The sequence below is a fragment of the Miniopterus natalensis genome, chromosome 10 (genome assembly GCF_054644295.1).
Source record: "Miniopterus natalensis isolate mMinNat1 chromosome 10, mMinNat1.hap1, whole genome shotgun sequence".
NCBI classification, from domain to species: Eukaryota; Metazoa; Chordata; class Mammalia; order Chiroptera; family Miniopteridae; genus Miniopterus; species Miniopterus natalensis.
In genome coordinates, this window is record NC_142090.1 from 49,746,281 (window position 1) to 49,758,937 (window position 12,657).

Sequence of the window (12,657 nt, forward strand, 5' to 3'; positions counted from 1 at the left end):
ATATATATCAGCCTGTTTTTGTCAAGTTGCTTTAGTTCAAGGTTGCCTTGGAAGCATTTATTTAGAGCCATGTCTGATAGGTGACAGTTTAACCTTCTGAAGATTTTGATTTTGTCTATAGGATTCTGAAAATTGTTTTGTAAGAATGGATTCTTAATACTTAGGGTCTTTTTTCCCCCCCCAAAGTGCAATACTTTGTATTTTGATAAGATTTAAAATTAATGACTTTTTTTTAAAAGTAAATCATGTATATACTTTTAAAAATATTTCCCAGCTGATGTGACTCAGTGGTTGAACACCAACCCATGAACCAGGAGGCCACTGGTTCAATTCCCAGTCAGGGCACATGCCTGTGTTGAGGGCTCGATCCCCAGTAGGGGGCATGCAGGAGGTAGCTGATCAATGTTTCTTTCTTATCTGTTTCTATCTATCTCCCTTCCTCTCTCTCTCAAATCAATAAAAACATATTTAAAATATATATTAAAAGGTCATTCTAAATAGTAATTAACCAAAGAACTTATATGCCTATAAACATAACCCTTGGACACAGACAATAGTGTGGTGAAGGCCTAGGGGGGAAGAGGGGAGGAGATCAGTGGGAGAAGGGGGGACATATGTAATACTTTCAATAATAAAGATACATTTAAAAAAATAAATAGTAATTCTATTTAAAACTTATTTGATAGTTGTGTTTTGGCTGAAAAAATTTAAGAGGAATTTAATATTTTGATTTTTATAGGGGAATTTTTCTGTACCCATGAAATTTTTACAAAACTCACAGAAAATGATAGAGTTAAGAACTTCCAGTTAGAACAATAGGCCATTTCCTTTTTAAAAGTCTGTTTGTCCTCCTTGATTGACAGAGTTTCCAACTGTTTTCAAGGTTATTGGCCTCAATGTGCTTCAGATTCATGCTGTATAGAAACGTGTGTTTTATTTAAATTTCATGAAATGAGTTTGGCAAGCTAATCATGACGGGGAAGTGAAACTCTGATTAATCTCCCTAATTTACACTTTTCAGACTCACAGCCCTAGTTCATCATCTAGAGTAACTGTGTGGTAAGACAAAATGTGTTGCAGGCAGCTTCAGTTCCTTTTCCTCCCTGGCCTCTGACTTAGTTGGATGGGCAAATGGCCAAAAAAATAAATAAATAAAATGCTGCCGAGTATCTCAGATATAGGTAATGGGTCCTTTCCAGACGATAAAAATAGACTCTTAAGGGCCATACCAGTTGTGTGATGTGTGTGGGTGTGTGGGTCCTTTTTTTTTTGTAATTTCTCTGGCAACAAGCCACTCACTGGGACTTGAGGACCTTGTGCCCTTTTTTTTTTTTTTTTTTTTAAGCGTATTTAAACTCACACACTTTATGTAATGAGGATTTTAGGGTAGGGTTTTTTCTGCAGAAGGTCATTTGGTCCTACTAAGAACTGTCTGTTCAAATGTTGGCGCATTTGGTTGAAAAATTCTTCTTAGCTTTTTTAAAGGTAAGTCATATATTTTTTTGTTTGTTTTTTAAACATAAGAGATTTCTGTCTCCCAAGTGATAGATGATACCACTATAGTATATAAACACTTTTAAGAAGTTATATAACAACAACAAAAAGCAGTAGCTGTTTTGTTAAAATCACTAGACTTTATATGTTTAAAAGATATAAAACCTTGTTTAATGGTCAATGACATTTCACTTCTTGATGTTTAAAATGTTATGTTTTTCTTTAAACATTTATTTGTTAATATTTAAAATGATTTACAATCCAATTAGATTATTGTAAAACTTTCACTCTATATTTAGGCTATTTATACATGATATTTAATTTAAATTATGAATGGAAATCATCATAAATTAAATTAATATAGTAGGATTAGTTGGTGTAAATGACTTGCCACTCTTATGTCAAAATGCTATTTTGTATGAAATTGTTAACTACATATTGCTTTATAGAGTCATTATTTTATTTAATTTTCTATCTGAATTACTCAATTTTTGGTGAATTTAACTTTGTCTACATGGTTAAATGCAATGTGTATTTGGATATGTTCTTATTAACTTTTTTTAAATGAACAAAGGTTATAATTTATCTGGGAATGGTAAATAATATCAATTCCAAAATAATGATTCTAGATTTTATCACTGACCCAAGCGTAAATTATATAAAATTATGTAGCAGAATAAAAATAAAACAAAATTGGTGTTTTAGGTTATTTAGGAAGCTTATTACAAATATTATTAGTAATAATAATTATTATTTTTAAATTTTACTTTTAAATTTTAATATTTTTATTTTTGTATTGTTCAAAATATTGCAGATGTCCCTTTGTCTCCCCATTGACCCCTCCCACCCCATCCCACCCTCCTCCCCAGTCCCTCTCCCCACCATCTTTTGTGTCCCTGGGTTATGCATATGTGCATATAAGTTCTTTGGTTAATCTCTGTCCACCTACCCACCCACCCCCACCTTCCCTCTGAGACTTGTTAGTCTGATCCATGCTTCCATGTCATTGAATCTATTCCGTTCATCAGTTTATTATGTTGTTTAGATTTCACATATAAATGAGATCACATGATGTTTGTCTTTCTCTGCCGGGCTTATTTCGTTTAGCATAATATTCTCCAAGTCCATCCATACTGTCCCAAATTGTACAAGATCCTTCTTCTTTACTGCTGCACAGTATTCCATGGTGTGTATGTCCCACAGCTTTTTTATCCACTCATCTACTGATGGGCACCTGGGCTGTTTCCAGATCTTAGCTATTGTAAATTGTGCTGCTATGAACATAGGGGTGCATATATTCTTTCTGATTAGTGTTTCAGGATTCTTAGAATATATTCCTAGAAGTGAGATCACTGGGAAAATTATTTTTTTGAATGATGAAACCAAGTATAAATAAAAGATAAATCATTCTGAAGAAATTAAAAGTTTCAATTTAATCACACTAAATGAATCCATACATAACCATAAATGGCACAAATTCTCTAGAGTAAATCTCAAATAGTTAGTGAAATTATCAAGTAACTTGGTGAAATATATTTTTCGAAATATATTTTTAAATTATTTGCATGTACTTTTCAGTCCATTTCTATACGATTTTAAGTTGATAATGTCTTTTTTGTGTGTGTGTGCCCAAGGTTATTTTTATTAAATTTCTGACAAGTATGAATCTTTTGTAGTATTCCTATCAGGTTTTTCTGGATTTATCAGAAGTTTTAGATTCTTTACCCAAACAAACCTTATTAGTCTAAATCCTTGCCAGTAATATCTTGTGGATCTAAAAAAAAACATTGCTTTTAATATTGGTTCACAAAATAACCAAAATTAAATTTTAAAAAGGTTTGTTATATAGAGACTCCAATGGTCCATTGAAATTTATGAAAGAAGAAATATAAAGACATATTTTCATTTACCAGAATCATTATTAAACCAGAACAATAAATGAAATACACAGTCATCATACAATAGGTTAACCTGGGAGGAATATCATAATTATAATTGGAAAGGTACTTGGACATAGTACACTGAAAATTTTGGAATTTACCTCTGAAGTTATAGTTTCCACCTTTATTTTTTATGAAAATATTTGGGGATGTTTACTCAAACACATTTGAATCTTATGGATTTTTTGTTCCTGAAGGAACTAATTTTGTAACTTTTTTCTGATTTAATCACAATGTGTTTTAGTTCACTGGCCCAAGTCATGGAAAAGGTTTCAAGTAGCACTTTATAACCCAGTAGCTTTCTTTCCATTTGCATGATTTTCTAAGTTTTTGTATATAAAAAGATTAAATCATTTTATCAGATTATATTATAAACTGTTTTGCAAATAATCATTCCTGTTTACATAAACTGTATACATTTATCAGTTTTTTATAATAATACTTGGTCAATATAAAATAACATTTATTATGCTATAGTTTTTAACATAATGTTTTATAACATTTCAATATAACAATAATATTAACTATGATAGGAATTTTTATACATTACCTCATTTAATTTTACTTGACATTTGCTGCCTCATTTAATGTATAATATACCCATTTTAGAGAAAGTTGAGTCACAGAGAAACCATAATATTAAGACTTGGAATTGAACCTAAATTACTAGACTTCAAAGCCCAGTATCTTAACCATTACAAATCTTATGATATCTTACTATTATAGTAGAATTTGGGGTGGAAAATTGATAATAGCATTTCTGTGTAGGGTTCAAAGATTAAGAATGGCTCTAGATAATCTCATTTAAACCTAAACCTATATGACTCTAATCATTTCAAACCTATAGTAATCGCTGTAATCAAGTACTCTAAAAAGTATTCCAAAAGGTAGTCTTGTTTCTAGACACACCCTTAAATATATAAAATCCAATATACTTACTGTTTTAATTTTTCAAGACTACCACCAAAACAAGTTTTAAATTGTAACATTTGAAAATTATAATTTAGTGTAGTATTGTTTTATAATATAGATGTCTATAATTTTTTTCTATTATATATTTTTACTTCCACATGTTCTGATAGGATGGAAAGGCAAATATAAATTAAAAGGGTTGTGGTAACTTCAATAAGAAAAGATGTTGGAGGTCTCTTAATCTAGTTATTTAAAAATGTTCTGCAGAGCCATTGGGTTCAGTGGGGATGGCGCAGAAGCCAAGTAAGGTCTGACTGGAATAGGAAAGGGCCACAGTTTCTTTCCCTTTTGAACAGAATGGCTTCTTTAAAAAACAAACAAAAACAAAATTATCTTTACATATTGAGATTGCATGTAAAATTTGATTTGAAAGAATTCTATCTCTAAACAGAAATTTATGAAGTACTTATCTTTCCAGTTGATAAAGCATAACCAGATTTAAATGATTTACTTACACCCATTTCAACTCACTTGGATTCTAATCTGAATCTTCATCATGTCTAAGAAATCATGTTTTTGTAAACACATCTAGGTGGGGTGTAGGGTAAGAGTGTGAAAAGGGGTTTAATTAATTTTGAAAGCTAACTGTCATCATTTCATTAACCACTCCCTCAAAAATAAAACTCCAAAATTGTTTTTGTGAGCAGATATTGGATTTATTAGGTGAGGAAGATTATATCAAAAGAATAACAATGTGTGAGTAGTGGATAACAGGTAGTGGGGGCTGTTTTTCTATTTTAAGGAAGCTGGAAGAAATGCTGGAAGCTGGATAGAATAGGAAATTTGCAGTGCTACTCACTCATGAGTAAGAAAATGTCATCCAGGTCTTGACATTCATTTATGATACAATTACTCTTGTCATCTGAAACTTTTTCAAGTTTTGTAGTTCACATCCCAGGAAACTTTATCTCTGGGCCCTACTCTTTCTGAGTGGAGCTTCCCAGGGAACACAACTTTACCTACACATGGGAATAATTATAGATTCTCTGGAAATCTTCTGATTCTCTGGCCTCTATATTGGAGAGGCTTCTTATGGCCCAGCCTCTCAGTTTCTACCACCAGGTTTTCAACACAGAGGAAAGGCATAATGATCATAAATTAGTTCTAGAAATACTCTGGCAATCTGATAGTAAAAAAAAGAAAAAGAAAAATTCTATTCTTTCAAATATAGCCCAAAGGAATAAGATACCCTCACTAATTCTACAAAAGGAGTTGGATTTATAATCTATAAGCCGAGAGGATACAGCTGATTTCCCTATAGGCTCATGGAAAGTATAATAGTCATAACTTAAAACACGTCTTTTTATTTTTTTCTTCCTTCCTTACAGAAGTCTCAATAATAAGTTTTCTTTTCTGTACCTGTGATTAATCTTTACTTTCTGAATTTAGGTACTTTAAGCAAGAAACAAATTATTACAGATATCAATGTCTTGTGTATTTTGTATGAAGGAAAAATAACAATAAAGAATAAGAATTAATCTTTAATTAGCAAGTGAAATAAATTACCTATTTTAATATGTAAGGAGCTGTGTTATTAAGAAAACTAAGTTTGTAAGACACAAATTTTTCATGCTCTCAATATCTAAATTTGAAAGAAAAGTGGGGACAAACTACACCTTTTTTCTGAGGGTAAACATAAGTGGAGAAGCTGTTGAATAGAATGTGTGATGTGGCCTGAACTTTTCCCTTATTTGCTCAATACATGTCTTACATAATATAGTAGGCCTTCCTCTGCCTCAAGTGAATAAAACTGATTGTAATTTTGTAATATAAAGCATAGTGTTAAAGTATAATTTATAATAGCAATACTTAATTACTCATGATTATGTTCAAGGCACTGAGGATAATAAATGAACACAAGTATGTCAAATATCTTGCCTGTTCTTAAGGAAAAAATGTAAACTTACACCGTGTTAACAAAAGTGAATCAATCAGAATTTTAAAAAGTAAAGAAACTTAATCTCTCTCTCTCCTTCTCTCTCACTCTTTCTCAAAAATATTAGTGCATGTTTGAAGTAATGTCAGGATAGTACGTGTATCTTTGCTTATGTATCATCCAGACTGGTGTTAGACAAATAACTGTCCAAACATGTTATTCTACAGAATAAATTTCCTTTCATTTCTGTTTTCTGATGAACCTGGCTCGACAGCCTTGGGGCATGTACACGATTTCACTGCAATTTTAAGCTTACAGCTGCCGGTGTGTAAGCAGTACCCAGGCATCCCCATTACTTGACATTTCTGGGCCCAGGGTTCTAAAAAGTAGTAATGAGTTTTCAGCTTTAGAGGCAGAGGCTCTGGAAACCATGTCTGCCTCCTGGGACCTCAAGTGGTCATTCTTGGGACTGCTTGCTCTTTGTAGAAACTCCTCCCTGTAGCACAGGGGGCTGCTTGAATAAAAGAGAAAGATTCTGGATGAGTCAGATAGAGTCACTACTACATTATGGCACAGAATCTGGAAAGGAGCAAATATATGCACATATATCTATTTTGGCAACAATAAAATTGGAATTTTCAAATCATTTAATATTCCATCTGTCTGATTTGCAAATGACATTAATATTGTATAATTTTAGTGAAGTTTATATAAGACATGAAATAACTTTCCAAAAAAGATGACTTAATCTTTGAGTTGTATTTTTTAGAAAGATTCATGATGTTATATAATAAATAAAACTGGAAGTTGGCACTATGGATTTTTTGTCTCAATTTTTAAATAGGCTTGCAAAGCCACTGGGCTCTACAGAGATTCTCCTAGAGCTTCCTAAATGTGAGAAGGAGAGTGTCAGAGAAGCCAATTTAGAAATTAGGGTCCCTTGTTCCCCACCACTGCTGTAATCATAAAAATTCTGCATATTGGTCTTCCATGTAACAATCTGGTTCAGAGGCTTAAATTAAAAATGTATCTGGTCTTCATATCTTTTTTTTGCACATGAAGAAATTGAGGTATAGAGAAATTTAAAGGCTTTCCCATGGTCACCAGGCAAAAGAGTGGCAAATCAGGTTTTGGTTTAATCTCTAGTCTACTAATCTTAGTTATACCAAGTTGGATCCCCGTATTTAATTGCAACTTTAGGTTATAACTTACAAATAAGAGTTGATGGATGGTCTATGCAATGGGCTTTCAGTAAATATTATTTAATTAGCTACCTTGAATATGGTTATTTGTTTATAGCAGGGTAATATTCTGTACTTAGCAACTGCTGTGGTTGTTTAAAAAGATATGTTTTTAAAAAAGTTTAAGGTACTGTATAGTTATACTTATACTTTGCAAGGTAATTCTACCTGATATTATCCAGTCCTTATTATCAACTTTAAATAACTTGTTCTATTGTATTATGACAAGTCTGGACAAAGCTGTAGGTGATAGCATGTTGCATGATTTTAGAGGGCAGGGAAAGGTATTCTTCATACTCTGCCTCCAAGCAATTAATAAAAAGCCAACCCTACTTGCTCAATGACACAAAATTCCACAGGAAAAATAAGTCAAATGTTTAGGCTTATGTGTTTTCCTTTTACATTTGAAAAACGATGTGACACTCATGGCCCTTCTATCCTCTTAGCCACCAGGACCTCAGTGAATGAGTTTGTTACCTCCTGACTTACAGTGGAAGTCTCCTAGGTATAAGGCATAGGTAGAGAGAAATCACAATGGATTAAAAAAAAAAAGTAAAAATAAATAAAATTGCCATGGAAAAACTTTGTGACATTTATATTTCTCCATTTTGGGGGGACAGTCTACTTTTTTAAAAATTTTCTTACCAGTATTTTCTTAGCTATGCCAATAACATTTTTTTAAAAAAACTGAGTGGTTCCACAGTTTGAAATAAATACTAATAAAATCAAAAGACTGGTTCAAGTGTTGCAACAAAACTGTGGAGGGAAATCTGAGATCCCTACATTCTGTAGGAATTTATGTTTTCTTTGGCCATAGGCATTTTGAAGTAGGGAATATTTGTTAATAAGCTTCAAAGCATTCCGACTGTCCATCAATGTCAGGTAAACCCCATTTTAAAAAATGCTGTTACAATTGTAATAGCCCAAGCAAATGTGGCTTCAAATATTAGAAGTAACAGATTCTTAGTAAATTTGTTACAAGAGGATCCATTCATTCCACCAATCCTTTTCTTCCAGTCCTTATGAAACAACTACATAGTAAAAAGATATTAAAAATATTGACTAGGTGAAATACAAACTGGCACAAACTAATTAATTTTAACAGAGTTGGCATAAATCAGTTGCCCATGACAATATAAATGATATTGCAAATGAATACATAAAAAAATTCTTTGAGACTAGTGACAAAGCATTAAAGTACTTAGCATTAAAACTAGGCACCTTTTCCTTTATATAATTTCTTCAAATTCTTTGCACCTTTACTCCAACCAAAAGTCAATTATTAACAATAACATTGAAAGTAAAGGAGAGTTATTTAAAATATTTCAATGTTTTCAACAGTACAAGAAACAATTTAGGCCTGAGGTCAATAGTTATGAAAATGGGATTTCCTTTTCATAGTAATGATAGTTTTGATGATATTAGCATTCTAGTATTAATTTTCTAATATTGTATTTTCCCAGTTTACCCATGTTTTTTTGTTTTAACAGATAGCTGACAGTGGTTAGAAGAATTGATTCTTTCTGAAACTCATCAAATCGCTGTCTGTAAAATCCATACCTTGCTGTCCATTTGTGAATAAGGTATCATAAGGAGAAAATGTCCCCATACTTGCTTAGCACTTAGACAGAGAAGACATCTGCCCACACACATTCAGTGTGAAGAAAAACCCCAGGGTGGTGTGCATGTTTGAGTGGAGAAGGCAGATAGAGAGGGAGAGGGTGCAACTGTCACAGACTAAGGGACATGGGTGGTGAGATACAGTAAGCACATTCTCCTTAGATAAGATTTCAATGTTAATTATCTATAGAAAAAAACTAGGGAGGAAAATTTTGAAGAAATGCTGTATGTGACAGTGTTTTTAATTTCTACCACGGGTAGGTAGCAAAAAGCAAGCAAGGGGAGGACTTCATTTAGAAAATCAGGCTCTTAAAACAACAAGAAAAGCATTTGTTTATTGATAACTGGGAAAATAACCTGTTTCATAACGTGTTTTCTTTGTACTTTGATCTGTTTGTATTGATATTTAAGCTTCTGTTTTATGATCTGTTTCTAATGCTAGAGCCAGAGTTCTTGGAAACCTGGGAGTTTGAAAGACACAGGTGCCGAACCTTAACTTTTCCCTGAACAAGAAAGATGGGCTGTGATCGAAACCATGGGCTTCTTGCCGGTGCTGTGATCGGTGCTGTGCTGGCTTTGTTTGGAGGCATTCTCATGCCAGTGGGAGACTTGCTTATTGGGAAGACAATTAAAAAGGTACAAGTAGCCTAAAGGATGTTTTTTGTCATTCTGATTCATTCTATCTTCTGTCCCTTGTTCGCCGTGGGTACCTGTTTTATATTTCATGGTAACTGGTAACTTTTTGTCCTTGGTACAAAAGTGATTATGAGCCACTGCAACTGTACACAGTAGAGAAATGTTAAAAGTATAATATATATTTACCATGAATGAATTGCTATCTTAAGTATAAATATTCAAATTCTGATAAAAGCTATTCATATGCATGCAGGTTAGTTGAAATAACTGTTTAAAGAGCATGCTTTTGAGTAAAAAATAGGTAAGTATATTCTGTGAGGGTGCATGTGTAAAAGTAAATGTACCTTGGTTAAAACTGAGGAAAGTAAATGTAAATTTATAATATATAATATATAACATACATAATATAAATCTATAAATACATATTATATGTATTCATTTAAACATAATTGTGTTTAATAATGGACCAGAAATTTTTTGTAAAACTATTGTGAACATGAGAATGTGTACCCTACCCAAAGGCATGCATGTTTCTATTTTCAAAAGATAATCCTGGCCAAATAAAACATGTCTGAGTACTGGCGTCAATTCTCAGCCTGATTAGATGGCAAAGGCCTAGATAGAAGGTTAATAAGTACAGTGAACAATGGAGAACAACAAAAATTAAATCATAAAATGGGCTACATGTACCAATTTATACTCAAATTTCTGTTACTGCTAAGGCCTTTATCTTCTTCCTCCATTCATCTATATTTGTCATCTTAATCTTACTAGAAATATCAATAAATACTGTTTTACTTCAAGGAAGCATTGACTTAATTGACTAATCTGAAGAATTAATTTTAAATCTAGTTACTCATGATGAAAATTACTATTTTCTATTTCTTTCATTGGCTAAAAAATTATGAAGGTTTTATGCCGACTGGCATGGCTCAGCCTTTGAGCATCAACCTAGGACCCAGGAGATCGCTCTTTGATTCCCGGTCAGGGCACAAGCCCAGGTTGAGGGCTCAATCCTTAGTTGGGGGCGTGCAGGAGGCAGCTGATCAATGATGACTCTCTCATCATTGATATTTCTATTTCTCTCTCCCTTCCTCTCTCTGAAGTCAATAAAGATATATATTTTTTAAATTATAAAGGTTTTAAAGTTAAAAGAAATAATCTCACTATACCATTATAACTGCTCTTACTATAAAAGGTAGAAAAATAAGACATTTTTGAGGTTATAGTTTTTTATATTTGCATGCTATATTTGCTCCATAATAATATAGTCATTTCTGGCTTCTCTATTGCTAACAGATTGTAAATCTTCAGCCCCAAGAATTTAACTGGAAAACAAAATTATAAATTGAAAGTCATCCCCTTCTTTGGAATTCTCAATTTTCTTGATATTACTTTTGATGTAGGTTTATAGAGACAGCTAGATCATGAGATGAAGCTCATGTAACAGTGTGAGATGGAATCACCATTGCATAACACATTCACTACTCTGTAAACTCTGCTCACCTCCTGGATCTTCTGTGGAAAGAGAATGAAATGTGTGTGTGCTAACACATAGACTACCACTTATCTTTTGGAAAAGTCTCCAGAATAGAAACATCACAATAATCACCCACTGCACAGAATTTTAGACTAAGACTATTTTTTCAGATACATAATTGTTGATCAGTAGCTGATTATTGATCATCACTTACTTCAACAATATTAGTACATATAGACCATCTGTTAGGTGGCATACAAACTGCTAGCGTCTATTTCAATTGTTTCATATTTGTCTCTATGTTCATAATAGCTAACCCTGAGAAAATAAGTCTTTTGATACATAAAAAATTTGCTTTTGTATAGAGACTAAGAAAGGATAAAATAAATTTTTATCTCAAATTTAAGTTTTAACTGGGAGAAAGCACATTGTAAAAAAATAGAGGTCCATGAGACTTTTAGAATTGAATTCTAACATGTATAATATGGAAAAATAAATGCTATTTAGAAAGAGAGTATTCATATTCAATAACTTCAGGAAGGTGAGATTTGAGTTGGATTTTGAAGAATTATAGAATTTTGAAAGTTCAAAGAGGCTGAAATAAAGGCATGAAAACACCTATTAATATTATGGGAAAACTTGTGAAAGTGCAATTAAACATTGTGAAGAGGAAAGGAAGAATATAGAGGATGTGCTAAAAATACAGTATTAACAAGAGATGGTTAGAAAAGCAACCACATGGGGTAAGATTTAGAAAGCTTTGGACACCAGGCAGAAGAATATTTCATTAATGATGCGACAGGCAATAGTCACTGGTGTATGTTTTTTGGTAGGGGTACAGTTAGAGATCCGTATCATCAAACGGCTCACATTTATTTAGTGCTACTAAGAGTTCCATATGCACTCGTTTATTTAATGTTCACAAATATCTATGAGAAGGTACTATTATTTCACCTATTTTACAGTCACAGGATCTTAAAACAGCTTGACCCTCACCTAGCCAAAAGGAGGAGTCAGCTTCCAAGCCTCGGCAATCTCAAGGCAGAAAGTCGATGGTGCTTCTTGTCCTTTAGCTACAGTAGAAAGTGTTGGAAAGTAAGACGAAAATGCAAAACATGGAAAAAGGTTCCAGGAGGATTTATGGCTCTCTTTGAGAAAGATCTTAGCATACTCTGTAACAAAAGGCACTGTTCTAGTGTGACAGGCTGCAGAGAAAGCACTGAGGGGGGTCGGAGGCAGTGGCAGTTAGGACAGAGGGATTAAATTGAGGGAGACAGGAATACAAACTACATACTCAGCGGAGTTACCAAGAGAAGTGTGTGCCTTAGAAGAATACAACACAGAGGTTTTATAAATGGTTTCATATGCACACCAGTGTGTATTTCAAAGGTCAGAGTT

The 12,657-nt window shown here is 32.9% G+C and overlaps 1 protein-coding gene across 1 annotated transcript in view; it reads left to right on the forward strand.

Annotated features, from left to right (window-relative positions):
* Nucleotides 1-1,342: 1,342 nt before the first annotated feature.
* The window catches only part of CD36 (CD36 molecule (CD36 blood group)), a 37,701-nt gene continuing 26,386 nt past the window's right edge, over nucleotides 1,343-12,657 (forward strand). The window contains exons 1-3 of the mRNA XM_016199836.2: nucleotides 1,343-1,485; nucleotides 9,014-9,106; nucleotides 9,586-9,779. Of these exons, the coding sequence (XP_016055322.1) occupies nucleotides 9,660-9,779 (120 nt within the window). The 5' untranslated portion in view covers nucleotides 1,343-1,485; nucleotides 9,014-9,106; nucleotides 9,586-9,659. The remainder of the gene's footprint in view (nucleotides 1,486-9,013; nucleotides 9,107-9,585; nucleotides 9,780-12,657) is intronic.